Raw genomic sequence first — 15556 nt, 5'->3', positions numbered from 1 at the left:
ATGGTCTGGGTAGAGAGAGGAGAAAACAGAAGAGAGCAGAGTGACTGCATGTATAAAGCGGCACAGAAATCTACTGGTGAAGTCCATAGAGATTGAAGGGAGGAACTCCACAATGGGAAGCTGAGGTGTGGAATATGTAGTGCAATGGGTAGATGACGCAAGTATGCATTGGTGTGAGGGGGGTAGGGTGCATTCCATTCCATGTAGGGTGGTAAAAGCAAGTCAAATTAGAGTGAGCGATGGCTCTGATGATAAACCTCTTGTTATGGCTGTATGCACATCTATGGTTGTGTGGGTTAGGTATCTCCACAGCTCTGCATTCAGTTTCCTGGTTGTCTGGGACAAAAACAGTATGGTGTCTGCCTTTGCGGTTTGTTCCCAAAGAACAATGGGTTTTGCAAACAGACCCCAAGCTTGAATCCATCCGTCCAAAATTCTATTTGTTCTTATATGAGGAAGCGTAGAGACCCTATGACAGATTTGTCGAGGTGCCAAGTCTACTCCTGTCTGGTTAAGCAACTTAGTAGTACCACTGCCTCTTTGTTGAATCAAAACATGATACTGTATTCTAGGTATTTTTTTCTCAAAAGGTACTATGATTATAGCGTGCTTCGATTTTTTGTACAGATGTGGGTGAGGTTCATAGTTTAATGAAGGAGATATGGTTCTCCACCAGTAAATTACGTACCATGCCATTTCCATTTATTTCATGAACAGGACTGAAGGTGCTGCATAAGTATGCATTGACCTCCCTAGTCGCTACATGCATGACATCCACAAGCATCCCACCTGCACTGAATTTCCATGCTGGGTAGAGGCTCCCATCCACTTGGATTGCTACCCAGGTTTTGCAACTGTAAAACACTAAGCAGAATAGAGATTTATGCAAATGCTGTCCGCCATGCACAAACATGGCAGGCAGAATTTAACATCTACGATTGTTCCTGTGATTGGATGTAAAACTGTGCAGAAATGTACCCATTCATAAAAACACTCAAAGTTGCACTGGGAGGATTTTGCGCTGTTTATCAGGCCATCCAAATATATCCCCCTTTGGATAGCAGGGACGGATGCCACAACCCACCATAGGCAGAAATGTTACACATCTTTAGGAAGGCGCAGGGACCGCAGTCTTTACCCACTCCTTCTGAGTGATTTATGATCACTTTGAAAATGAGGGGACAGACGCTTTCTATCTAGAGGTTTTGAGTAGAAGCTTGGAACATTATCATCTTCTATGTTAGAACCACTTTAAATGGTTAGCAGCAAAGGAGGAGGAAGAAGGCATCTTTTCTCTTGCTTGTCGCAGTCCATGCATTTTTTAAATGCCTAATGCATTAACATTAGTTGACAATACTGTTAATTCATGGAAGGTAGTGCAAGTGTTGGTGGGGGGAGGGGATGCGTACTCACCGGCCTTTAACAGGATGTCCATGCTGAGATCCCAGATCGCCTTGAAGGAATCCATGGAAACCTCTGGAGGTGCAGCTAGAAGCTAGGAGTGGCAGAGAGAAGTATTTAGTACAACAGAACAAGACACAATGCACATTCATACGCTGCCCACACCCGTCAATCAATATCACCACACTACTCCTGGAACAAGTGGATTGAATTGGCAGACCTATATGTCGGTTTCAGTATTCAGATGGAAGTGGGCTAACTGCATCTCAGAATAAAGCTGTAGTGGATGTGGATGGGGGTGGGTGCGTGCGGGCACCATTACTGCCTAGAACACAGATGAGCTCAACATTAACCAGGGTACCGTCCCTCATCCTAATATGCACTGATTGAGGTTCCCTGCATGTCTCACCAGAACATCTCTCTTTTTTAATTCATGTGTCCTTTTCCGTTTAATCCCCGAGCCCTGCCTCTTACCTGGTCATAAAGGTGATCTGTGAACGAATTCTAAATACAAAAGAAGAAATGGGAGATGGTATTGTTGGAATAACTGACTTGGCTGTCTTGTGATAACATTTTTAAAATGAATTCTGTGCAATTGTTATAAAGATTAACTTTAACTTTTACTATTCTGAGATGGATTTTAACGGATGATTGAGGGCTGTTTTTTCTAATGGGACTCATTTAGGGACATTCTAGTATTTGCTTTGTTTGGGCCTTGTGGATTATGCCTAGATTTAAGAAAATTCCTGTTGTTAATTTGTCCTTCCCTGCACTTTGGTTAAATCTGAGATACGGTCTAACTCGTCTGATTTAATATGCATTTCAGAAAATGTCATACACTAAATCACCATGTTTACAGACAGATGAAATAAATGTATTCCAACCTAATATTTTTTTTAAAAGGTGATCTGTGAACAGGACATGACCTGAAATATCCAATTCCAGGTGTAGCGACAACCTCAAAGAAAGGATTGGAAGTATTGGAACAAGAGAACCGTCCCTATGTATTGGCGATTACCATATGCAAACCATCATTAACCCCAGGGTCTCTTACCTCATTCCAATCCTCACTAACTGAGGATACACCCATGCATTCATGTTGTTGAGACACCAGCCATTATTGAAAACACGACACAGGAACATTTACTTCAACACCATTTAATTTACCAATAATAATACTAGCAAGTCCCTTGCAGATAAGGGTTTGTAATACTGAATTGACCAAAACGGGGCCCATTAAATGTAAAGGCCTGGCAGATAGGCATCCTTTCGCCTCTCTAAGAGAATCTAATGATGGTTTTAAGTCTTTCCAATTTTTTTTTATTGTATTAGCTGAAATTAATCAGCTTTTCAATATACAAAATTCATCATTAAAATATATAAAAACAAAACTTAGTGTATCTTACATTTCAATTTAAACAAGGAGATAAAACTCATCAGTTATTCACAATTCATCAAGGTTAAACAATATTACACAAAATTTCTCAAACTATTCAGACTACTATTAGACAAAAGACAATAAGTAAATTAGAAAATGAAGAGTATTAAAGGCAATAATTTGGGCGACTGATTTAAAGAACAAAACGACAAAAACAAACAAAGCCAAACCAAAACAAAGCCGAAACCAAAAAGAAAAAAGAGAAAAACACAAACCAAAAAATCAACCATTTCCATATATTTAACATTCGGTTCCCTCTATAAGAACATGGCACGTTCCTTCCTAATTGCCATGTCTTAACAAATACAGGTTGATTCGAGAAGTTCATTATCAACAGCCTGTATGGTTAAGTCTTTAGTTAGAGAGTCTCATAAATATGATCTCACTACTCGTATAATGAAACACAGTTTCAATAAAAACTGTTCAAAACATAGCTGTGCTAGTCTCACCGCTAGGCCGATTTTCTAGCTTCGAAGACACTAGAAAATGTAATAATGCAATCTGTACAGTGTGTTTGTTAGTGCATAGTAAAAAAGACCAACGTAAATCTTGTTCAACCACATTTAAGGTGGTGATTACATTTAGCCGGTCAAGTGGCACAGTGAGTAGAGTGCTTAGGTTCGAATCCTGGCAGGGCCAAACTCAGCCTTTCATCCTTCCGAGGTCAATAAATGAGCACCACACACTGTAGGTAATGATAAGCAGCGCTCAGATAACTGAGGGTTTGTAGCACTATATAAATGCAAAATTATTATTATTATTTACAAAATGAGCTGATCTTAAATCATTGAACTCTGAACAGTGACATGCTAAGTGTTCTAGCGATTCGACCATATTAGGATCCAGACAAAATCTACAGAACTCTAATTCCTTTGGAATCAGATGCCTTCTGACTTGTACTTGGTGAGTAGGCCAAAGATCGAAGCGCGCTCTCAAGAGGCCTGATCTAAATGCCACAGATGGAGACTTTAGAAGGTACACTTCAGGCATTTTGACTTTTTTAGGCCAGAATCTGTACTTACAGATTTGGCGGTACTTTAGACACATATTTCTCGTATTGATCCAGTGCAGTTGGTATATTAATTCCTTAGCTTTGTCTGGATTAGTCACTAGCATATAAATTGATACATTTGCGTTTGCTAAACAAGCTAGAATTGGATTGGCCACCAGGGGGCGCACGGACGATGCCAGCCTCCATGTGAGCTCCTAACCCACGGGCCCCAAAAGTGAGTTGAGCCCCCACTTTGGCCCCCCCCGTGCCCAACAACAACAGCCTGAGCCACTGGAAGCGCCCCCCTACCCCTCGAGCGAAAACCCGGCAGAAATCGGACCTTCGGTCCGTGAGAAAAGTCCAGCGGAATCAGCCCCCCCCCCACCTGTGGGGACACCGACGTGAGAGAAGGCCGCGGCCCGCGGCACCTGACTCCGCCCCCGGCTCTCCTCGCGGGAGACCAGCGCGGCGCGGGGGCTCTGGAGGGGAGAGCAGCGGACCGCCGACCGCTCCGGGGCACTTTGAGGGCCGCCCCCCCCCAGGCGTCCAAAAAGGCGGACTCCTCGAACGGCTGATTCCACATCGCAAGGGACCGGCCCTGCGGAGGTGAGTGCCCGCCCAGTCTTGAGAGCTTCGGAGCGCATCGCCCCGGTGGGGGCCCGCTCCGCCCCCCCGGGTTAGAACAACCGCACGGGGGCGGCCAGGACCCCCCCCGCACCAGCAGAAGATCTGAATCTGCCACAGCCAAGGGAGGCCTGCCGTGAGCCTGACCCCCGTGACACCCCCCTCCGAGAACCCCCAGGGAGCCCTCTAATCAGAGCACAAGGGCCAACCAGAAGGGGCCCTAATTTGGTAACGGTGCCGCGGTCCCGTCATCCTACGCACCGGCTGCAACGCGGGTTCCCGCGCTGCGTGGCTCGTGGCCCACAAGGTCATGCTTCCCGCCTAGCTGCAGGGGACCCGCACAGCAGTAGGGGAGGGGGAGGAGAAAGTGAATGTCTCGACCTCCAGTGTCCTCGACGGCACACAATCACACACCTACGGAGGACCCCGTTGCCGGGGGTCTCTCCCCACGCAGCGAACTCGCCTACACACGAAAGGGGGGGCAGAGGGTTGGGCCCCCACTCCTGGGGCGTGTGCCCTCCTCTGACAAGGCCCCAATTTACAAACTGGACGGGACAAAGACAAGAGGCCCTGCAATTGGGAAACAGTGAAATACATGGAGGCGCTCGCCCCCCCATTGCATCTGCACCTCGAATCCTCGCCCTGAGACCTGGGCCCACATACCTCCACCAGTGCCCCGCTACAGGCCGATATCGACACCTAAGACCCCCCGAAAAGACGCTGGATCCAACGAAGGACACAGACCAGTGCGGAGGGTAAAGCCCCTGGAGACAGGGCGTGTGCCTCCTCCCACTTCCACCAAAAGAACCTCCGCTACGAGGACAACCACCCTGGTTCTCTCCGACATTCCTTACGTGCCTTTCAAAACACTAGTCCCGAGGGTACGGCCCCCGATCCCGGGGCGTGTGCCTCCTCGCTGGCTAGTGCTCCATGAACATAGCAAGCAAGCTTGCCAAATACGCTTACATCCCACTATCTCAGGCTCCCGACCCTACATCAACAATGTCAGTTGAAGCCATCGAAACGGGTGCAGCTGCCACTAAGGGAGATATCGCCGCCCTCCTAGCCGAAATTCGAAACATGGGTGCCAACCTCGGCAGCAAAATGGATAAGATGACCCAAAGGATAGATAACATCGAGGAGAGACTAGAAGGGGTCGAGAACAACCAAGCCTCTATTGACACTCTAGAAGCCCAAATGGAGCTTAGAATACGAAACATAGAAAGGAAGGAGGACGAGATTCGCTTGAAGATAGATGATTTAGAAAATAGAGAGAGAAGAAATAACCTACGGTTTTTCGGAATCCCGGAGAGAGAAGGGGAGACAGAAGAAGATCTCAAGCAGACTATACACGATATCGTCAAAATCCTGACCGCGGACGAGGACATTGATGAACTCAAGACCGAGAGAATCCACAGAGCCGGCGGCCCCCCAGGCGGCCCGAGATCAGTCCTTGCCAGATTCCATAGATATCAGGACAGAACGAGGATACTAGCTAAGGCCAGGTCTGGGTGCACTCTTACCCTTGGAGGAGCCCAGATTACTATTTTTCAGGACCTTTCATCACTGACGCTGGCATTGCATCACTTGTGCGGTCCTCTCACGAGATGGCTAAAAGAACAAGACACGAGGTACAGGTGGGGATACCCCTTCTCCCTCGCGTTTGAACATGGAAGCAGGAAGTTCCTACTCCGCTCTGAAGAAGAAATCCGAGAATGCATTGCCGACCTCCTCGGACCAGCCCCGGGGGAGGGGACTCAGGGAACACCAGCGCAGGACAGAGCACGATGGGAACTTCAGGGCCCGAGAAGGAAACGAGTAAAGGACTCCAGAAAGTACAGGCGGCCCAATGACACACCTGAACACAACAAATGACATAGTGGCTCCAAGCTTCAAATCCTGGCGAACCAGGCTTTCAAGGTCCTGGCGGGGGAACCGCTTACATCACGGATCTCGGCACTCCTAGATCTGCGGTTCCGTCACACGACGGGTGAACTGTCAGTTCAGCAAAAGAGAGCTGCCGAGGAAGGAAGACTCCCGAAATCGCATGTATCCTAAAACATACTAGCTCATAGTTAAAATTTCTGTTGTTTGACACACCGTTGTTTGTTACACAATCTCATGAGAAGGGGGGCGGGGGCTCAAAAATGTTATTTTGATGCTATTAGTTGATGGGGTCGTATGGTTACGACCCTTACTGGTGGTCCGACAGTAGACCGGTTTTTTACATCCAGTCCAACTCGGACGCCACCACGAACAGTCACAAACCCTCATCGTAGAACTAAAGATCAACGCGATAGATCAGAGGGTGAAGGGTATGAAGTTCAATACCCTACGGGGACGGGTGGGGGGAGGGAAATGGGGAATGGCACAGCCTCAGACAAAGCCTCTGTTAAATAGAGGCAGATACAATACTACTTCCAACATGGCAATTTCTTACAATGGGCTCCAAGACGCTGCGAAGGAATTCCACAGACGCACTGATGTCACACAGACATGATGAATCAAATGACACGCAGGGTAAGCTTAAAATTGGCACGCTGAATGTTAAGGGTCTTAACTCCCCCACCAAAAGATCGCTGGTGACGAGAGAGTTCAGGAGGGCTGAACTGGACATACTTTTCATACAGGAAACTCGATATAGCAAGGGAGAAGAGAGGAAGGTTCTCTATGCCAAGCTGGGGTCGGAATACTGGGGCTCTGGCCCGCTGAAGAAGGCAGGAGTTGGCATATTAATCAACAGAAAGATCCAATTTGAACTCTTGAAGTCATGGACAGATGTCAGTGGCAGTGCACTAGCCCTGGTGGGCAGGATACAGGGCACGGTTGTTACCCTTGTGGCAATATATGCCCCCAATACAGGACAAGACAGATTCCTACAGAGGATAATACCTAAAATCATGTGCGAAGCAGAAGGCGACGTAATTCTCGGAGGTGATCTGAACACGTGGATGGACCCGGAACAGGATAGACAATCAGGTCGCCCCACTACGCCCCCGCTCGCCGGTGCTAGACGCCCACTAGCCGCAGACATGATGGCCACCTATAACCTCACCGACGCATGGAGACATGCCAACCCCAACAGAACTGGCTTTACCTTTTTCTCAGAGCCACATGCAACCTTTTCCAGAATAGACTATATATACCTAACCGCAGACCTCATCACGGCAATGACCGAAGCCGTTATAAACCCTGTCTCATGGTCGGACCATGACATGGTCACGGTCACCCTTGACCAAATGGCCCTGCCTCGAAGATGTTCCAAATGGCGCTGTAATGAAACCCTCTTTAAGGACCCCATCTTTCGAGAACAACTAGAGCAGGACATTACCCGATACCTTGAGATCAATAACACAGGGGAAACTTCCATGAACACAGTTTGGGAGGCAGGCAAGGCGACCTGGAGAGGGCTACATATTAGAGAAGGAGCAGCCTAAAAAAGAGAAAGACAACTAATAGAAAATAGTATCCGGAACGAAATCACACAACTGGGCCTCATGGCACAAACGGCGGATCAAGATAGACCACAAAAGATTAAAGAGGCCAACGATAAGAGAGAGGAATTAAGACAACTAGAGTCGGGAAGCATAGTGCGCAAGCTACAGCATATGAAGCAGAAACACTATGAACATGGGGACAAAGCGGGCGCCCTGCTTGCCGCAAGACTGCAAGGCCAACGCCAAGAGTGGTGGGTGCCCACGATTCAAACAGAAGAGAACTCTTGTGAACCACTTCCTCCCAGTGTCCCTGAAGCTTTTGCCGACTTTTACGAAAAATTATATTCGGCGCGCGCCCCCTTGCACACAGAAGCTATAAATGAATATCTGGATCAGGTACCCTTGCCCACTCTCCCATCTGATACAGCACTTACATTAGAAGCCCCCATCACAGGAGAAGAAATTGAAGAAGCTATCAAAAGGCTTCCAACGGGGAAAGCCCCTGGAAACGATGGATACACGGCAGGGTTCTATAAGACTTTTAAAGATGCCCTTCTCCCATTCACGGTCGCCCTATTTAACAATATCCTAAATTCCGGCGTGGCACCCGACTCCTTCTCTGAAGCGCTGATAACAGTCATCCCCAAGGAGGGCAAGGAACCAAAGTTGTGTACCTCCTACCGCTCAATATCTCTATTAAATATCGACGCCAAAATTTATACGAGAATCCTGGCTGCAAGACTGGAGTCACACATGCCTGCAATAATCCACAACGACCAAGTAGGTTTCATTTTAGGCAGACAAGGAGCGGACTCCACCCGGAAAACTCTTCACTTAATCCACGAGGCCCAAACTTCGCTGAGCAACCCAGCGCTACTCTCAATTGATGCCGAGAAGGCATTCGATAGAGTCGAATGGCACTTCCTCGAGGCCACATTGCAGAAGATAGGTCTAGGCCCCACACTCTGCCGAGGGATCAAAGCAATCTATAAGTCCCCAAGAGCATCGGTCTCGGTGAACGCCCAATTCTCCCGGTGGTTCCCCCTCAGCAGAGGTACGAGACAAGGTTGCCCCCTGTCGGCAATACTGTTCGCGCTGTCCCTAGAACCTCTTGCCGTGATGCTGCGAGCTGACCCTGCAGTGGAAGGAATCTAGGTGAATGGTAAAGAATATAAGCTAGCCTTATATGCGGATGACATTCTGCTCCACCTGTCAAACCCAACGTCTTCCGTTCCGAGAGCGATACAGCTGATAGAGGAGTACGGCGCACTTTCGGGATTTAAAATCAACAAATCCAAATCTACTCTTTTTCCACTCCATGAACCATCGTCGGAACACCAAAGCGCCCTCGAGCATCTCGGGCTGATCATCGGAGGCCCGACACTGAGATACTTGGGAATTAACTTAACGCGACATCTCGACGGCCTCTACGAAGCCAACTTTCCCCACCTCCTCGAGGCCCTCAAGACCGATCTCAAGAAATGGAAACCGCTAACAATATCCTGGATGGGACGCTTGAATGCAATCAAAATGGTGTCCCTCCCACGGTTTCTCTACCCCTTTCAGGTCTTGCCTATCACAATTCCGGACCAATTCTTCAAGCAAGTCAAAAAGGCCATCCTAGACTTTTTGTGGAATGGGAAGAAACCCAGAATCCCCTACGATGTCTTAATACTACCAAAAGAGCTAGGAGGGGTGGGCCTACCGGACATAGAATGCTATTATCAGGCCACACAGCTCAGAATTTTAATCCCACATCTGCGGGATAAGAAGGACCTCCAATGGGTCCAACTAGACAAAAACGTTCTATACAATGTGACTCTGGCAGAGTGGTTATGGGTCCCCAGATCGAAGTTATCAAGGAAACTGCGCAACCACCCGATACTGGGCACGTTGTGGAACATATGGAGGAAGGGGAGAGCAATGTCGGGAGTCACCACGTGGCCTTCGCCACTGAGCCATCTTTGGTCCCCTGGAATCAGAGAGAAAATCCCGGAACATGCCAGATACCAATCTCGAGAGGGTCGGTCAGCTCTGGAGAAAGGGGAAATTCATATCGATAACGGAACTGGAGGAGGCCCTCCAAATCCATCCGATACCAGTCTTCCTGTACCTACGTCTGAAAGGCGTCATATCCAGAAAGGAATGGAAAGATACCACGCAGAGAGTACTAACGCCCTTTGAGACGATCCTAGACACAACTACTACCTCTAAATGCCTCATAGCGAGAATGTACAGAGCCTTAATTACCAAAGACGACGCACCAAACCATCGTCTCAAAGCAAGATGGGAACGAGACTTCGCCAGAGAGTTCGACCAGCAAGCCTGGAACAAAATATGTGAGACACCATCCAAAATATCAATCGCGGCCCAGTATAAATTGCATGCCATAAAATTATTACATAGATGGCAATACGACCCACAAAGACTGTCCAAAATGTTCCAGACCTCCAGCCCGAGATGCTGGCGACAATGTGGGATGAACGCCGATTACTGGCACATGTGGTGGGCCTGCCCCAAGGTCCGCATTTACTGGCAGGAGGTCCTGGGATGGATCAAACAGCTGGACGGCATAGATAGGGAAATGTCACCCCTCCTGATCCTATTTGGCCTCGAAGAAGAAGATGACGAAATGATAAGGGTAAAAGGTCTGATATCTCCCCTCTTACTCGCAGCAAGAGCTGCCCTCGTGATAAAATGGAAAGCCCCTCGCTTACCTGATAAGAAGGACTGGATACAGATCGCTACAAATATTTACACTATGGAAAAAATAACAGCAATACTCCATGACAAAGCCGCGTGACAAGAGGAAGTCTGGTTCGATTTCACTACGCAATACATCTCGCGTTCAACCATGGAAGGTTCGACACAGCAAGGAAACTAGCTCCTGACCCATGCTACCAATGACTGGAAAACCGAAAGACCCTTTGTTGGCAACCCTTGCATGTCACAGACCATATAGGAGATCAATGACCTTAGGACGATTCAAGATGCGCGTCACGCAGCCTAATACGATTCAGAATGTAAATGCCCCTAAGGAAGTGGACTTGAAAGATGGGGGTAGGGAGAGGCGAGGGGGGTGGGGCTTTTCTTTTCCCTTCTTTTTTTTCCCTTTTTGGTTTCCTTCCCTTTTGCTCTTTCCTGGAATAATGAGCATTAATGTTGATAACTGTTGTTAAGGTGGACTTGAATATTATACTGAAGCAGCTCGCAATGCATAAAGTGTACCCACCTGTATGTTCACATTCCATGTTAAAATCAATAAAAGTCAAATTAAAAAATAAAAAACAAGCTAGAATTTCCTCAACCCATCTTTTTGAAAAATTCTTATGTGAGGTAAGCATTTAATTAGCAATTACCTGTAGCATATTCGGTTGCTGATTTGCCAACAAACATTTGTGAAACAGTGAACAACTTCGCCACAGATAGATGGCATGCTTTCCTATTTTTACCTCGGGTCACAACAATGTTATTACATTTTCTAAACAAGGTTATTGAATCCTTGTAAACACGGATGACCATACGGACATTAGGGGTTCCAATAACTGCTTGGACCCCAGGGCAGGCTACTAGTTGTAATGCAGGTAAAACCCACTCTTGAGACAGGCAGAAGTTTGAAGAAATCTTGGGTAGGAAACCCAGCCCTGGACGAAACATGAGGGGGCCTGAGAGGATTCCAAAATAGCAAGGGGAGCAAACTAATCTCCTAGAGTCTCCCATTATTTAGGTGGAAGAAATGGCCAGCAGGCATAAGGTTTACCCTGAAAGTCATGTTGGTCCTTCCTCCAAAAGGGACTCAAAAGGAATGACTTTAGTTGCTCTGAGAACCAAAGGCAGGTCCCAAGAAAGCATATATTTTTTGCATGCATGGTTTTAACTCTTAATGCCGATGCAGCCAGTCCCTTCTAGAAACCCTCCAGTAGGAAATCCAATATCTGCACTGGAGAAGAGGAGAATGGGTAAATGTGTCTAGCCCAAACCCTCCTTGGAAGAAGGCCCAGTGACTCCCATAGGAATTTCTAGGAGACGGCCTTCCGGACAACTACATCGACTTAGTCACCTTATCTGATAATTCTGTTCTCAGTCCCTGCTTTTTAAATCTCTGAGCTCCCAGTCTGAGCTGATATATGGCTCGGGTTCTCAGTACTGGGGTGGAGAGAGGAGATGGAGATAACACTAAAAGATAAACTACTTCTGTCTTCCAATTCTGTAGAATCAGAAACCATGGCCTTCTAGGTCAAGGGGGGGCACTAACAAGGTTACTACCTCTTCCCCCATGCTTCTGTACAGTAATTCGTGTAACAGTGTTATAGACAGGATGGTGTAAAAACGTACAACATCCACCCACAAAGCTTGAGTATCCCAGAACCACAAGTAAAATATTGTAACCCAATTGTTTGTATGGTCCGCAAATAGGTTGATCACCGGAAACCCAAACCTCTAGAATGTGTCTAGAAACACCTGCCTCTGGAGACAATATTGAAGAGAGGAAGGGAACTCTAGACTGAGGTGAGCTGCTGTTTTGTTGCAAACTTGAAATGACAATGTGATTCTCTGCCCACTGCATCAAATGCACCACTAGCATACTCAGAGAGTGGATCCTGCTTTCTCACTGCCTGTTGTGGTGCACTTTGAGTACAGTATTGTCTGGTCTGACGATGACAGGTTGCCCCAACACCAGTTCCTGGAAAGGGTGTACAGCATGTACCCTTACATACAGCTCCATCCAGTTGGAGGAATGTTAGGCCTGACTGGAATTCCATTAATCCTGTACAGGATGAGGTTTTCCGGTTGCTCCTTACCCTTACCCAAACACACTGTCATCTGTGATGATACCCACTGCTTGAGGTTGATCTAGAGTTACTCCTTTCTCTAGAGACTGCTCTTGGAACCTCAAATGGAGTTTCAACTGAAGTCTCTAGAAACCCTTATCTGATGATTGAAGTCCTTTGAGCTCAGACCGCAACCTATTGCTATGTGAGCCATGAATGGTTTGAAAAGAGTTCTAGCTCCATAAAGAGCATTGCAACATATCCACCTGACTAGTGAAGCATCTCCTTGCAGCTGCTTATGTAGAAGTCAGGAGAGTTGGTAAGCGTGTTCTCAATTTCTGGGCGTGTTCTTAATTTCTGTGCTGTTGGGTGAAAAACCATGGCCATCCAAAATCTTTTCACAGGAAATTCTAAATCTTGGGTGGGACCCACCTTGGATTTCTTGCTGTTCATGTTGGTTCTAGTTGTTTCAAGACAGCAAGTACTCAATACATATCCGATTGTGCCTTTTCAGCTGATAATTGGCAGATCACCAAATTGTCAGCATTGAGGGAGATGCATATCTTTTCCATCCATGTGAAGCAATCCTATCAGTATTGCCCTCATTTAACCGTGGTTGCTGATGTGAGGCTGAAAGGTAATTATCATTTTGTTTGGTGAACGAGAGAACATTTCAAGGGCTTGTTGTGTGTAGGGATGTGATGGTATGACTCCTGCACGTTCAGCTTGGTCAAGCATTCCCCCGGCAATATTAGTGGGATGATTTGCTGCACTGTCTCCATCTTTAACTTTATGTTCTGGATCCATATGTTGATCTTTTTCCGATTCGAGATGAGAGATTGGTCTTCTGGCTGTTTTCTACCAGAAATACTGTGGAGTAGAATGTTTGTGCCATATTCATTGTTGGAAACTTCAGGGTGGATTTACTGAGTAACAACTCTTGATTGTTTTTCATCAGTGCTTGCCGTTTCCCAAGATTCCGGGTTTATTGGCCAACAGAGGGCCCGTTACAGTGCGATAACTGGAGATTTGTATTTTATAGCCATAACTGACCACGTTGCATGGCCATGGATTCTGTATTCATTATTCCAGTCTATTTGGAATCGTGAAACTCAGTCCCCACTGGTCCTGATTCTTCAGACAGGGGACAGGCATAGTCAGGACTGTTGTGCTGTTTTGCTTGGAGGAAGAGAAACTCAGGTAACCTCTTTGTTTGGTGTTACCTGGCTTACTATGGCCCTCATTACGACCCTGGCGGAAAGTGACTGACCGGACCGCAACAGCGTAAATAGCGTTTCCGCCATTGCACGAAGGAGCAAAGTGCGGCTAATTACGACCCATCGGGCACGAGCATTACGCCATGGCGGAATCCGAAAGGCTGCGATGGCGGAAATGACCCCAAAACGGCCCTTACCGCCGCCGTACGCTGCACCAGGTGCAATACCGCCACCCATCTTAGCGGTCACCGTAATGAGCGGTCACCGTAACGAGCGGGCACCGCAAATTACGGGCACCGTAAATATACGGAAACGGAAGTAAAAGCATGTGGCCGGAACGGGAAACAGCACGCCGCACAACTATAAAATCCGAATCCCAACACAACCATTAAAAATCCGACCCTGACACACATCCCAACCCGTTAGCAACCCCAGTTAAAAAAATAAATATGGGAAAGGTAGCCAAGAAAGCGTGTGACCGCAAGCGGCAGGTACACTTCTCCCGAGAGGAACTGACCGTGCTCACCGAGACCCTCCAGGAAAATGCCGCCGTCGTCTTCTCCAGTCAAATGACCAGGACGGCCCTTGCCAACAAGAAGGCCATATGGGCCCTGGTGGCACAGCGCGTAAGTGCGGTGGGGACAACACCCCGCACGCCACAGCAATGTCGCAAGCGGTGGGACGACCTGCGGATCCGCGTACGCAGCATACTTTCTGCGAACAGGAACATCGCCACAGCTACCGGGGGGGGTTCAGAGTCGCCCATCAAGTTGACCCCCTGGGAGGATATCTGCGCCTCCACCATAGGAATGGAGAGCATAGAGGGAGTCGGAGGGATGGAGAAAGGAGTGCCGACATCCGGAGAATCAGGTAGGTTGGCCAAGAGAAACAATGCGAAATCCACAAACCACGAACATGTGCAGTACCATGTGACCCCATAGTGCAATACATACTTTGCCCTGACAGCGCCCTCTAAAAGTCAGAATGAATAAACAAATCAATCAAGATGCCATAAACAACCCCTACATGTGCAGCATGCACCCCCTAACTGCAGGCAGCCAAATGAATGCATCCTCAATCCACACGAAAATGAGACCACCTCCAAGGCCCAGTCCCAAATCAGCCTCATGTACCACCCCAATGCATTTGATACGTTGCCATTCCAAATCCGACAGACCCATAACTAACGCTCGCCCCTCTTTACTCCACCACAGGGTCCGATACCAACGACGAGCTGCAGGACACCCCTACCAGCACGCCTGCAAAGAGGGCCAGGACCAACGTCCCAAGAGCCTCCACCTCAGGTGCAAGGATCAAGACACGGCAGCAGCAGGAATCAAGTGGCAGCACACTGGAGGGGACTGCAACAGGCACCCCAGCAGCCAGCAAGTCCACAACCCCAGCACCACAGGTCCCCCCAAAGAACGTATCTGATGGCACTGCCTCTGGTGGTAGCAGCACCATAGGTGACACAGCTGTCATGCCAGCATGCTCCGACACGGAAAACAGTGCTGGCGACGTAGGTACCATCCATGACCTTTCCCAATCCCCCTGCATGTTCCATCCCCTACACCATGACGAAACCACGCAGGGGCACCCTGAAGACGACGACTGGCCAACCCCCACAAGTCCTGTGCCAAGGCAACATGTGTTGAGCAGCCCCCCTGTCACACCAC

The 15556-nt window shown here is 47.9% G+C and overlaps 1 protein-coding gene across 1 annotated transcript in view; it reads right to left on the bottom strand.

Annotated features, from left to right (window-relative positions):
* The window catches only part of FAM178B (family with sequence similarity 178 member B), a 1611694-nt gene that overhangs the window by 1216558 nt on the left and 379580 nt on the right, over positions 1-15556 (bottom strand). Inside the window, exon 6 of the mRNA XM_069620260.1 lies at positions 1414-1495. Within this exon, the coding sequence (XP_069476361.1) occupies positions 1414-1495 (82 nt within the window). The remainder of the gene's footprint in view (positions 1-1413; positions 1496-15556) is intronic.

This window comes from Ambystoma mexicanum, chromosome 10, assembly GCF_040938575.1.
Source record: "Ambystoma mexicanum isolate Mex_15411 chromosome 10, UKY_AmexF1_1, whole genome shotgun sequence".
NCBI lineage: Eukaryota > Metazoa > Chordata > Amphibia > Caudata > Ambystomatidae > Ambystoma > Ambystoma mexicanum.
The sequence above is the reverse complement of the archived record's forward strand: the minus strand, read 5'-3'. Positions and strand labels throughout refer to the sequence as shown.